Raw genomic sequence first — 13649 nt, 5'->3', positions numbered from 1 at the left:
AGTGACCCAACCGGGAGGCCTGGTGTTCCTGGAGAGTTACCCAGATGGGTTTCTACTGCTCTCTCTAGTAATTCTCCCTTCCTCCACCCAGCCCTTCCACCCATTTGGGTATACACTGCAAGGTATACCCAGATCCTTGAGCCACTGGCAAAAGAATTCATTGTCCCCACCTTGGCACCAGGAAGGGCAAATGTTGACCTTCTGGGTGTCACTCCTGCAGACAGCATTGTGCTTGGCAGTTGACCACGTTAGGAAGTGAAGAAACTGGCCGGCAGTCAATGAGATCCTTCCATGCACAGAACCCTCTGAGTTGGCCTCTTCCTGTAGAGGAAGGCGTACTGTTTGTGTTTCCATGTGACAAAGGCGGTCCCTTAGCCCTTCTTGTTGCCTCCTGGTTCTTCTCAGATTCTGACGTCAGCATCCATCCGTCCCAGCCCTGCCGTTTCCTTTCAGCTGTGCGTGGACTAGGCTCTCTGATGGACTATTGCAGATGAGATCTGCTGTCTGTGTTGCCAAAAGTATCTGTCCCTCAGTTGGAGGGAGGTCTGCCTTTCAGATTTGCATAAGATAAAGCGCTTCTGGTGACCAGGTGTTCTCCATGCTTCCCTCATCACAGCAGATAGAGCCAGCCATTATGATTCATTGTTGTTTTAATCATTAACTTTAAGAGCTGTTTGATCCCACATGTGAAATGGAGATAATAATACTTAATACTCCTCTCCTAGTATGAGTATGAAATAGGACACTATGGTAAAAGTTCTCTGTAGAAATGCTGGCTCCTGGCCGGGCGTGGTGGCTCACACCAGTAATCCCAGCACTTTGGGAGGCCTAGGAGGGTGGATCACAAGGTCAGGAGTTCGAGATCAGCCTGGCCAATATAATGAAACCCCATTTCTACTAAAAATACAAAAATTAGCCAGGCATGGTGGCGAGTGCCTGTAGTCCCTTCTACTCGGGAAGCTGAGGCAGGAGAATCGCCTGAACCTGGGAGGCGGAGCTTGCAGTGAGCCGAGATTGCGCCACTGCACTCCAGCCTGGGCAACAGAGTGAGACTCTGTCTCAAAAAAAAAAAAAGAAATGCGGGCTCCTGGGGACCTTGCACGCAGGGTGAGTGGGGTGAAACGGTGTCTGTGACTGCTGCATTCTTCTTCAAGGCGTCTCTGAAGTCCGTGGTGAGGAGGGGTTTTCTAAGTATTATATGCAAAGAAGGTCCTTCCACCCACTGAGTGAAGGAGTTCCCATGCTGGTTAAAGCTGCTCCAGTGACCATTAGGAACTGCACTACTACCTGCCTCAAGGCTATCTCTCCCCTCCTCTTACCAGCCACATCCCTGCTATAGCCCGGGTATGTGCAAGGTGGCCAGCCAGGATGCTTTATCGGTCGTTACTCACTTCCGTGACCACCAGGGTATTCTCACCTCCTTTCTCACATGCCACTGAATCTTTGAGATTGGGTAAAAGTAATAACCCCTCTCTTCAGTGAACACAACAGTTTGTATACAGTTTCTAGTGGCCCATGGAAGCCCCAGTCCATCCCTAGGTTCAGAACTTCTCATCTGGACTGATTCTCACAGCTACTTTGGCAGGATGCAGAATTATCCAGTACATCACTCAGATGGTAATGCCCATGGTCAGCTTATGACCATGAAAAAGGGATATTTTCCCGCGGAAATATTTTGTTTACATGGCTAGAATTTGCTTGACAACAGAAAAGCAATTTATAAGACCATTTTCTCTCCAGGCTGGAATGAGTGTGGTTACTCCTGACTCCATCTCTCACCTGGTACAGACCCCGCCCTCCACCCCTGGGTTCCTGTCTTCCTAGGCAGGTGATCCCTTGCAGGCTGGTTCATCCACTCAGCCACTTGGCAGCCTTTCTGGGTGGAGATAGGGATGGGTGGCTTTGGAAGAATGCACTGTAACTCTGGCAGATTCCTGCCATTAGGGACTTGAGAGAAGGAGATCCAGGCAGAAGGCAGTATCTGGGAGGACACAGAGAAAAAGTCTAGAGAGGACAGAGGGGTCACAGCATCCGAGGAGCTATAGCAGACACGGTTGTAGTTCTAGAATTAGTTGCTATCAGACAACCCAGTAATACAGGCCAGGGAAGTATGAAGGAGTCGGCATATGAGAGGTGGTTCTCTGGGGATGCTAAACACACATGGGAGATCTGTTCCCAGGGCTGAATTGCAGGGCCAGGGCAGGGGGAGGTGGGGCTGGAGGAGTGAGGATTCTGAAGGGCATCCAATCAGGACTGAGGTTGAAGTCCAATTCTGCAACCAGCTTGGTCCCAAGGCAGTGGGAAAGAAGGGGTGTCACCCAGGCCCCATAGGCAGAGGGGGCCCACAGGATCCCCAGTCAGATTAGCTCAGACAAGGATGGTACATGGAGAGCTGGTAGTTGTGGATGAACCCAGGAGTTCCCTGGATTAGGGTCATGTGGGCAGATGCTGTGGATACACCTGCTGCCTATTAGCTCCTAACATGATAGAGACTCTGGAGTAGAAAATCCTGAGACATCTGAGCAAGTGTGATTAAAACCATATGTGGTATTTTAATAAGCAGTTTTAAAATTTAATGAGTAACATATATTTTAAGGCTAAAAGCTCTTAAAAGTCTCCTTATTATACCAGCTCCTAAGTGTACCAGCTGGGAGCCAGCCAGTGGTCAGTGGCTCATGGCATGGGTGGGTGTCCACCCTCTTCTTGTGGTTCCTGTAGCCCAGTGTGTGGGTGGGTATGTGCCCTGTGAGTACAGTGGGGAACATGGGGTTTGTCGTCCCTTCCTTCGAAGGGGGAAGGAAGCTCACGTTCGTTGTGTGCCTACTGTGTGTTGGGTGCCAGGCCCCCCGTGTGATATCTCACTTGATGCTCACAATAACTTGGTAAGTTTGGGGAGGAAACTGAGGCTCAGAGAAGTTAATCCCCCAAGGTCACCCAGCTAGCTAGTGGTAAAGACTGGAACCCATCCTGGCTCTCTTTCTAGCCTCCTACCTCCGGGGTGCATTACAGAGCCATTCTGAAGACAAGCAGATGTTTGTCTCACAGCTCAGTTTTGGAAGATGCCATTTTGCAGAGATGCTTGTGAGACAGAGAACTGGCACAGTGGAGATGGGAGAGAGGCAGCTGTTCCTGGCTGGTAAGGCCTCCAGAGGGCCCCGCAGATGCCCCTCTGCCCATTTTTATGGCACTCTGCATGGGAGGGACCTCTGAAGGGCTTTGTGGTCATTGCCTATTGCTTACATAGCTCATGCCTACCAAAAGTGGAAGGAAAGGGAAAGAAAAAAGTGTACAACAAAGAAAACCCAGGAGCTGAGATGGCAGGAGAAGTAAGTGATTGCTCCAGGTGTAATTGCTTGCATAGTAAGTGTAGAAGAAAAGGAATCTTGGTGATGAATCATCTTGGATGGATAAGACTCCAAGGGGTATATGGATGGGCTTCAGTGGATACAAGAATCCCTTGAAGCAGAGGTGTCCAAGAGGGAGAAGGGGTTCTTAGTTTCTGTCTCTGGTTGGACCAGTAAAGCCCCTTCTTCATCCCTCTTTTCCACTTATCACTAGAGACAGAAACTAAAAATCATGGCTTCAGCCAGGAGCAGTGGCTCACGCCTATAATCCCAGCACTTTGGGAGGCTGAGGTGGGTGGATCACGAGGTCAGGAGATTGAGACCATCCTGGCCAACATGGTGAAACCCTGTCTCTACTAAAATACAATTAAAACAAAAAAATTGACGTGGTGGCGTGCGCCTGTAGTCCCAGCTACTCGGGAGGCTGAGGCAGGAGAATTGCTTGAACCTGGGAGGTGGAGGTTGCAGTGAGCCGAGATTGCACCACTGCACTCCAGCCGGGTGACAGAGCAAGATTCCGTTTCAAAAAAAATTAAAAACAACAACAACAAAAAACACCCATGGTTTCAGGCTGCTAAATGCCTAAAACAGAACAAAATGAACAACAACATAGTAAGGCGGGTTGGACAAGTTCTAATTGTAAAGCATTGCAAGTATGTGTCTTTTGCTCTAGAAGGAGGGCCCATGACTTTCATAGAATCTCAAAGAAGGCCAAGATCATCAGATAATGAGTCTGCCATTTGAGAGCTTGGGATTATGTCCTGTATGTGTTCTTTTTTTCTTTTGCTTTTATTTATTTTTGCCTTAATGCTAAAAACAGAAAATTGAGCTTGCATAAGATTTCTGGGGTGACACCAGGAACTAGGTGGTAGTGGTAGAGAGGTGAATGGGGCAGAGTTGTGTGTGATAGTTAAGAAAGCAAAACAGGGCACAGTGCCTAATTTTGCTTCACATTACTCAGTTATACAATTTTAATAGCTAGTTAGAGAAACAGAGATTGGTAAGGGAAGACAGAAGGCCCAGCAGAGAGAAATCTGTGTAGACTGTACTTAGTCTCTTTGTTTGTGTGCTAGGCAGATCAATACTGCTTCCGGATAGAGACCATTTGACAGCCATACTCTTTCATCCCCTTGAGGAATCTGGGGAAACTGTTAGACCAGGATATGTACAGCAAACACTCCTGAATGCACCCTCTGTGTTCACCAGGGCAGGTGAACATCTTGTCCACAGCAATACACAAAGGGGGCCAGAGGGCGCAGGCATTGTTGCCTGCCCTCCTCCCGCTGAGTGTCATTTGCATTCCCTTTTGGAACAAGAAATCAATCAGATTTGCATATAGGGAAATGTGTAGAACTGTCTTTGGCAGCTTCCGTAGCGACTGAGCCTGGCTGGAAGAGGAGCTGACCTCTTGCGCAAAGTCCTCTCCTCCTGTCCTCCCCGGTTTCTCAGCTCTTCTCCCTCAGGCCCTCTGACTCTGTGGGAAGGTGTGTGAGCCCCTGGCTTATTTGTTCAGAATCAGGCAGAGACATGGTGGGTGCTGGGGAAGTCTTGAGAAGCAGGGCTGTGGATCAACTTGCCTCCTTATCTGCCTAGGGCTTCCCAGGCATCTGCCACACTGCTCTCCACGGAGCCGAGTCTGCCGAGGGTATCCTCACCGTGACGCCAGGCTGGTGCTGAGTGGGGCAAGGTCCATTCTAATCATTGCCTGCTTCCCAGGGCACCAGGAAAGATGGAGCTGGTTCCATCAGCCTCAGGCCCTAGCTCATTAAAGCTGTCTTTTTTCACCGGGAGCCAGATCACTGGGGTTTAGGGGAGGCAAAAAGCCAGAAAGCATTGATCTTTAGGGGAGAGGGAGTAGGATAAAGGGTCTTAATAGTTGCCACAAGATGTTTTGAGCTGTTCTGATCACGATGACTGGTGGTCACCCCCGACTGATGTCACTTTGGGCAGGAACGAGCCAGGCCTTGAAGCCTGGGGTGAGTTACTGTCCTCTCGCCATGGGCAGAGTCACTGTCCATGGGGCTGCTTGACAGAGCCCAAGAGTGCCTCCGTGTAAGGCTTGATGCCCTGATTCTGGGCTGCTTTGGGGAGGGTTTGGGGCTATGGGCAGTATTGTGTTCCAGATGTGCTGAAACAGTGAAAAGCAGGTACCTGGCAGGCATATCTTTCTCGTGCTGTCTCCCTCCATGCCCTGTTGGAGAGAGGGCCTACCTCACTGGGAGCCTAATCTTCTAGCGGGGGCCGTGGCGCTTTGGGAAAAGGACTCTGCACTCACTCTCTTGGCCCTTGTCAGCTGAGGGGCTGCTGCCAACAGGAAGCATGTGTCTGCTGATGTGGCTGGCAGGCAGCTCCTGTTTCCATGGTTACTAAATAGGGCAGGTTAGTATTAGGGCTGCCCAAGGAAAAACTGGCATTGAGGGCAGTGCTTCTGCAGGGGTCTTCCTCTGGCCTGCGTTAACCCTCTTTTTGAATTGGGGGGTGGGCAACATTTGACCTGAGGTAATGGAGGTTTCCTTCAAGGACCCACCTGGCTTCCCAGCCATGGCTTTAATCACAGGTGTTCCCTTGGTGCAAAGGAGCGAGCCTTCCAGGCAGCCAGAGAGGGGCGGTGGAGTTCACACTGTGGGACCTTTTCCAGAGCTCAGAGCTGCCTGACTGGGTCCCTGCCTTCCTCAGTCCCTGGGAATTCCTTAGAAATGCCCTCCCCTATCCCTAAAGGGTCATGGTGTGTAGAAAGCCCTGCATCCAAATTTGATGAGTCCCAAATCCCATGTACCAGATCATCAGAAAGTGGCCCACTGCCCCAGGTCACAGCCCCTTAACGGGGCTGTGTGAGTAACAGGTTTAATTATAAAACATTTAAAAAATCTATTTGTGTTTCTGTGTGATCAGATACCAAGTTCTGCAGTCTGAGGTTGGAGTCCCTAGCCCTTTGTTCTCTGCTGAGTGGTACACGGGTCTGGTCCTGTATTTCCTTGTAACTGGAATAGAGTAATCATTGTGGGGAGAATGGGAGGAATTGATCGGCGTAAATAGGCAACGTTTTAAAGTTTAACAAGTCAGTGAAGGGCACTTTGAGAATGCCTGCAATTAACACATTATTTTAGTCTCTCTCCTTGACTGTTTCGGGAGAAAATTGATTAAAACCTTTGAGTGCTGCTTCAGAAATTATTTTTGGTGTGAAATAAAAATAAAAGATGCTTAGGAAACAGTTACCTAATAAGATTAGTCATGATTTAATCCTGGTGGAACAAATTCTTTGGGTATTTTGGAGATATTTCTTAGAATAAACAGAGAAATCCTCAGGTAACAAGAGCTGTGATTCCACAGTGACCTGAGTGTCTTTGGTTTTGTTTTTACCCTGGCTCTGGAGCACTTTATTCGTAATTCTATGTGATTTACATGTCTGAGTTATTTGCATAGTACTTTCAGGAATGCATTTCATTCACGATTTCTGGGGGAAGGGTGTCTGGGCTTCAGAATCTCTTGGCTGACTAATCTCACGAATTTCTGTGCAGGATTTCAGGCACTGCTCCCCTCCCTTTTCCCAGGCCTGGGATGGTGCCTGTCTAGCCTCTTGGGGAGGTTTTTAGCTTGGAGGAATTGTTATTTGCTCTCCAAGGAGAATACCAGGTGAAAATGGCCCCTTTTGTGGTGGCTAATGGCCTGATTGATGAGTCATGCCCACAGAACTGCTGGGGCCTGGGCCTGGCTGCTCACACGGACTTACCCTTTGAACCCCATCTAATGGAAACGAGGGCAAGCCAGAAAACGCTTCCTCGCAGATGCAGTACTGGACGTTGGAGGACAGTAGGGTCCCACTGACCAGACAGTCTTCAAGGGCTCTTCCAGCTCAGAAAACCCCTCTGAGTTCTGCCACCTTGGTGCTTCCTTCTAGGTTCTCTGGTGGACTTTCTGTGGTCCAGGAGTCCTCAGGACTGTACACCAGACCTCCAGAGTCAGAGAGGAGAACGAGTGAGGGAGGAAAGCAGAAAGGAAGTCATCGCCTGTGGCAATAGAGCCTCACTTAGCTTCTCCATCCCCATGTTGACACGTTGATTAGATCCGGCCCTTGTCCTTGCATGGGTGCGAGACTGTGGATCTCCGTACCTGCTCACTGGGCCCAGAACAATTCCCTATTTTTGTAGGCAGACTTGACCTAGTCCAAAGGACCTAGTCCAAGGTCTTCTGAGGATTTGACGCTAATCCCGTTGGATATTTCTCATACCTCCGTCATGCCTCATCTGGTATTGTTCCTTTCTGGACTGAATAGGTCCTGTTTCTTCCTCATTACAAGTTTCTGCCTGTGTGAAGTTTTAGAAAGCTTCAGGACACATTCCATATTTGAGACTGAAGCCACAAAAAGTTAATATATGGAGCAGTAGGATAAGAGAGGAAGAGCTACAGGCAGAAACCTGGATTTGATTAAAAAAAAAAAAAAAAGACTCGTTGAGTATCCGCTATAACTGGAATGAAAGAGGAAAAGCAGTTAGTTTTCCCTGAAGGTGTTATGCGGCTCTTGGTAGGGGTAGAGGCCTCAGATTGCAGGGAATCCAAGAGGGCCTTGCTTGGCTGCGTTGGATGCGAGGTTTGTGTACAGGATCTAGGTTACGCAAAGTGGGTAATCAGAGTGGCGATGAGTAATTAAAGTGAAGGATTTAAAGGAGAGTGTAGGACAAACAGTTGAGTCAGAAGTGGGTACATGGGCCCCATCCTCCCAACAGGCTGCACAGCCAGGTGGGAGGGCATAGGGCGCTTAGGGTGTTTGCTGACAGACTTGCTAATTAAACACCAAAAGGCAATATTGCTTTGCCAGTAGTGATGACTATGCCAACGTTATCAGCTGCAAACTGGCTGCCAGGAGCATCTTAATTAAAAATAAACAGCTCTGGAGGTGGGCTTGGGAGAGTGAGGACAGGGATCCTGCCTGGGTTACTTAGGACATCTAAGATTGCTCCTAGGGAAAGTCACTTTTAGGCCACCTCGTTTCCTCAAAGGAGCCTCTGTTCATAACAAGGTAGTGTGAATGTACAACTTGCCCTGCTTCCTTAAACCTCTGGTTGCTGGAGTGACAAGCAAATAGAACCACTAGGAGCAGGTGGCATGGTACAGTTCAGTCCCAGAAGGAAATGCTGGGTTGGGGGAGAGGGGCTGCTAATGATTTCTGCCTGGTCTCTAAATTGAGGGGACAGCTAAAGCCCAAGGCCTCTTCTAAGAGGGGTTAGAATTTCATCAGAAAGCAAGTCCGGTCACATGAGAATTTCTGGCACTGTGTGCATGGCAGGCTGGACACCAGCCTGCGAGAATTGAGCGAGTGGATCGTATTGGCTTCAGCAGAGGGGAAAAGTCCCAGACTAGCCTGGGAGAAGGAGCCGACTCACTCCCCCGGCTGCCGACTTCCCTGACTTCTGGGCAGAAGCAGCACAGCTGCTGTGGTGGGCTAGGGCTTTAACATCCGAAGCCCCCTTTCTTTTAACCGTGAAGACAGTGTGTGGTCCCCGGGACTGAAGACCGAAAGATGCCTAAGGAATGCAGTGCTTTCCACGCCTTCTCAGCAGCTCTGTGCTGCTTCTATCACCGCAAGTCTTTCATTGGAGTCAAGGTAGGTTTGGTTTGGAAATAAAGTACATCTGTCAGTCTTTTGGGGGACCCTGAAAGCATTAGTTTCCTAAAGGGCAATAGATAAAAGTTTGCAGCTTGCTGATTGTAAAAACAGAGGTGCTTTCTTTGACTGATGGGTCTTCAAGAGCCCCTAGTGGTGTACCTTCCCTGGAAGCAGAGCCCAGTGGCACAGATCGGCGCTCCTTGTCTGTTTTGGGCTGAAGCTGTTTTTCAGGACACTTTCAGTTCTCCATAGGCTGAAACTTTATACTAAAGTAACTCAGTAAGACAGAGCAATTTTTCTTCTTTCTCTCTTTGCTTCTCTTCCTTCATTTCTAATGAACGCAAGGTGGCGGAGCCCTTTTCTCTGTGTATCCTGCTGGTCCATTACATATCAATAATATACATAATGTACAGAAGCCACACAATATTTCCTTTCAAATTGCAGCCAGGTTTCAAAACATCTCAGGGTTCAGAACTGTTGTCTTTACTGCTCACATTTTAACATTTGTTATAAGACACCAGTGCCAAGAGCTTTGTGTAATATGTCAATACACTATCTTTATTCAGAGAACCTCCTTTGGCTAATTCAAGATGAGGCCTGTGTTCTATGTTGCCTGCCTGTGACGCACTAGGAATTAAGATTAATATAGGCTTTCGTGGATCTTGGGGTTTGTCTGCCTTGGAAAAAGCCTGTCGGCCCCAGCCTGACTGCGGACCTCGTTTATTCCTGGGAAATTGGACTCTGAAAGCTCTTAAGGAATGCTTCCCACCCTGAAGCAGAGCTCCCTCTCCTGTGGGACTGGCTTATTCATTACCTTTGAAAAGGCTGCAACAGGGTTATGATGCTCTGCTTCTTTCTTCTCAATACGCTTTTTAAAAAATCAGGAAAACTACCTGTTAGTGGGAGAAAACCTTTCTGTATAAAAATATACAGAGTGGGAAAAGGGTGAGCTTCCACTGATTTTGCTCCCTGGTAGGAGTGTTCATTTTTGTCCCTTTGTCAATAAATTTGACAGAGGATGAGTAATTAATCATTGGTTAGAAGCATTCCCTTCCCGACTTGAGCCCCTTTCTCTCCTGGAGCCCAGTGGAGTGATGCGAGGTCCATGTGGTTTCTGGCCTAAATATGGATCGTTCAAGTGTGGGGCAGATGAAGTCATGCCATTAACAGTATTTTAAAGCTTCCAAGATAGACTGGGAGGTCCCAAAGGGTATGGTGCACTTCAGGGATTGGCAGTGGGTTTCACGCTAATAGAAGTCCTTCCACAAGCCAACTTCTGCTAATTCAGTAAAGTGCAACTCAGCATTGAGTGTATGAGGGAGTCAGCCTGAAATATCTGGGTCTGAGGGATGAGTTTCTGTTTGGGTACCTCTTTTTCTGCACTTACAGCCCCCAGGCTGCATAATCTATAGAAAAGGCCACTTAATATATGGGGTAGTCAGATCCAGCTGTCCTTCAGCTTGTCCACTCTCTACCTCTCCACCGTGGGCACTGTTAGTGGTTGACTATTGGTAGAAACACCCTTCTTTCCACCTGGACTTCCTACTCTATTCCCAGTTTGTCGAAGTCTTCATAGCACAGAGAGAAGGCCTGACCTGCTCACTCACTGGAAACTGCAGCCCTTGGTCCCAACTTAGGGTTCCCCAACTGCACCCTCAAGATCAGTCTCCCTGTTTTGTTTTGCTTAGCTAGTTACTTGGGAAAGAAATCTGCTTGTACCTCATCCCCCATCCTGCCAGTGGTGCCCCAATTGATAATGCCGAGTCGCTTTATTGACTCCCACTTTAATTAGGGGTTTCAGATCTTGCTGCTCATAATTAGTTTCCGTTGCAATTAGAGTTTCAAAATTAAATTGGGATTGATTGCCTGATAGCAAAGAGGAAATAAAGCTCCAGTTCTTGACCATGTATACTGCTTCTCTTGGCATGAATTTCTCATACCAAAAATAACACTGCGGTAGCCATGGTAACTTTCCATTTGGTCTAATCCATATCATCTCTGGAGAAAGTATGATGGTATTAATAGTGTTTGCTGTATGGGAAGAAAACTAAAAATATAGAGGCTCCCTCCTTACATAGGAGAATGATTATACAGGTGTTTTCAGAGAGTAAGATCTTATTTGCAGAGGTCTTACAGAATTTAGGATGTATTTAGAGGCCTCATACGGACTTGTGTATAAAGACCTTGGGAAGGAATTAAATGGGAAGGTCAAAATGGAGAGAAGGATCAGGGACGTGCTGGCTCTCATAGAGTTGGGGCCAAATACAAGATGTTCCAGCCATGTTGAAGGTCATGATTTTAATATCCCGAAGGGGTTCACAGTAGACAGCCATTACATAAAAGACTACTGGATTTTTTTTCTGGGGGAAAAAAGATGAAAGTATGTTTTGTTTAAGCCCAATGGAAAGAAGCTTGTAATGGAGATATTCCAGATCATAACATTAACAGACACATTCAAGTTCTAAAGTCCATGGATATTGAATGTAGCCCTTCCATGCATAAGCCCTCTGTTAGGTGGGGAGGGATTGGTGGGAGGTGTGGGGCAATAAATGAGAATTGAGATATGGTTCCTGCCTTCAAAGACTTACCACAAGAATATTATTAGGTCATAATATCCCTTCGTTACGTTTGTAAAAGACTTTCAAATGTATGAGTTCTTTCCCATCTTGTCTCATTGGAGTCTGAAAACAAACTCTATATCCTATGAAGACTTCAACAACTTTGTCTCACTGGAGTCTGAAAATCAGCTCTGTGAGGTGAGCAGGGCAACCTTTCCTCCTCCTTTCCACAGAGGAGACACCGACGTTCAGAGAAACAGCCTGCCCGGAATCATTTCGTCGGGAACCAGGAATAGAAATCAGATTTTCTGGGCCGAAGCCTAGTGCTCTTTTTTTTTTTTTTTTTTTTGAGACCGAGTTGCCCAGGCTGGAGTGCAATGGCGTGATCTCGGCTCACTGCAACCTGCGACAGGAGAAGGCAGAGGTTACATTACAGGCACCCACCACCACGCCTGGCTAATTTTTGGTGTTTTTAGTAGAGACAGGGTTTCACCATGTTGGCCATGCTCGTCTCAAACTCCTGATCTCAGATGGCCTGCCCGCCTCGGCCTCCCAAAGTGCTAGGATTACAGGCGTGAGGCACTGTGCTTGGCCACTAGTTTTCTTTCTACTGTACTATATTAAGACAATTGATGCCTAAAACAAGATGATATTGCGTATGTTAATACTTTATTTTGCAGTTCAGTTGGGAGAGAACAGTGTGAGCCATAGTTTTTAGGAAAGCTTCAGGGAGGATGTGGGACTGTTTTTTTTTTTTTTTTTTTGAGACGGAGTCTTGCTCTGTTGCCCAGGCTGAAGCGCAGTGGCGCAATCTTGGTTCACTGCAAGCTCCACCTCCCGGGTTCACGCCATTCTCCTGCCTCAGCCTCCCAAGTAGCTGGGACTACAGGCAGCTGCCACCACGCCTGGCTAATTTTTTTGTATTTTTAGTAGAGACGGGATTTCACCATGTTAGCCAGGATGGTCTCGATCTCCTGACCTTGTGATCCGCCCGCCTCGGCCTCCCAAAGTGCTGGGATTACAGGCGTGAGCCACCGCGCCCAGCCAGGACTGTTTTTTGTTGTTTGTTTGTTTTTAAGAACAGGTAACACCTTTTAAAATGTTCTCCTTTTTTAAATAACTGGGGATTTGGACGCACAAAGAAAAGAATGGCATAGGGAAGGCATTTCAGCCTGGGGGAGCAGCAGACCAAGTGGCTCAGAGATAGAAGAGCCACTGGCATTTGCAGGAGTGCAGAAGGCCAGACCTGGTCAGAGCAGAAGGTTCACTGGGAAGGTTAGTGTGTGACATGGTCAGAGAAGTCACAGAGGATCTAGGAATAATCCTAGCAGCCAGGCCTCCCATACCAGGGGTTAATAAGTATTTGAGGCACATTTCCCCATTGGCTTTCATCCCATTGCATCCCCAGTTCAGCTCAGCAGTCGCCAGTTGTGGTACCTCGGATATGTCGGTGCTGGGGACCCAGTGGGAGCCATTGGTCCAGTGGGGAGCTCTGCTGTAATATCATGCCTGGCAGGCATTCTGCCGACATTTACCTCTGGTTGAAGGAAATGATCGGTTATCACTGATTTGGTGTTGCTCTCCTTAGAGGGTGCTGTGGCTCCCTGGAGGCACATGCCTGGCATAGATGGGGCTGGAGTGGGGAGGATCAGGGACGGCCTCCTGCAGGGAGGGAGAGCCTCTGCTGAGTCCGGTGAATTAGTCGAAGTTATCCAGAGAAGGAGGAGAATTGGCCTTCTTCGTAGAGAGAGGAGCACACACAAAGTGTAGAGACATGGAGTACCCAGGTGTGGGCGAACAGGGAGGCACCAGCCTGGAAGGGGAGCTCAGGGAGCAGCCGCTGGCAGTCCCGCCCCCCAGGTCCCTGGTGAGCTAAAGGAAGAACTTGGTAAAAAACACAATGGGCCACATTTCTGGGGCTGGCAATGAAAACAAACCCCCACCTCTTCTGGCCCCTTGTGTCTCTGATTGTTAGTAACTTATTTAGGTATTTTTGTGGGCAGAGAACAAAGGAGCTGAAACTCGTCACTTCATCAATGTTTGCGCCTGAGGAAGATCGGGGTGCCTGTGTCAGAGGAACCTGAGAGACGGGAATTACCTTGCAAGGGCAGAAAGACCACCTTTCTGAAGGAGTGCAGATAG

At 48.1% G+C, this 13649-nt stretch overlaps 1 protein-coding gene across 2 annotated transcripts in view; it reads left to right on the top strand.

Moving 5' to 3' along the window:
- The window catches only part of BCAR3 (BCAR3 adaptor protein, NSP family member), a 121331-nt gene that overhangs the window by 59516 nt on the left and 48166 nt on the right, over positions 1-13649 (top strand). Inside the window, exon 1 of one of the 2 annotated variants that reach the window (XM_050807178.1) lies at positions 6443-8946. The exons of the other annotated variant lie outside the window; for it this stretch is intronic. Coding sequence (XP_050663135.1) covers positions 8863-8946 — 84 coding nt within the window. The 5' untranslated portion in view covers positions 6443-8862. Of the gene's footprint in view, positions 1-6442; positions 8947-13649 lie in introns of those variants that run through there. 2 annotated transcript variants of the gene reach the window in all.

The sequence above is a fragment of the Macaca thibetana genome, chromosome 1 (genome assembly GCF_024542745.1).
Source record: "Macaca thibetana thibetana isolate TM-01 chromosome 1, ASM2454274v1, whole genome shotgun sequence".
Classification (NCBI taxonomy): Eukaryota; Metazoa; Chordata; class Mammalia; order Primates; family Cercopithecidae; genus Macaca; species Macaca thibetana.
This window is presented reverse-complemented; position numbering and strand designations above follow the sequence as displayed.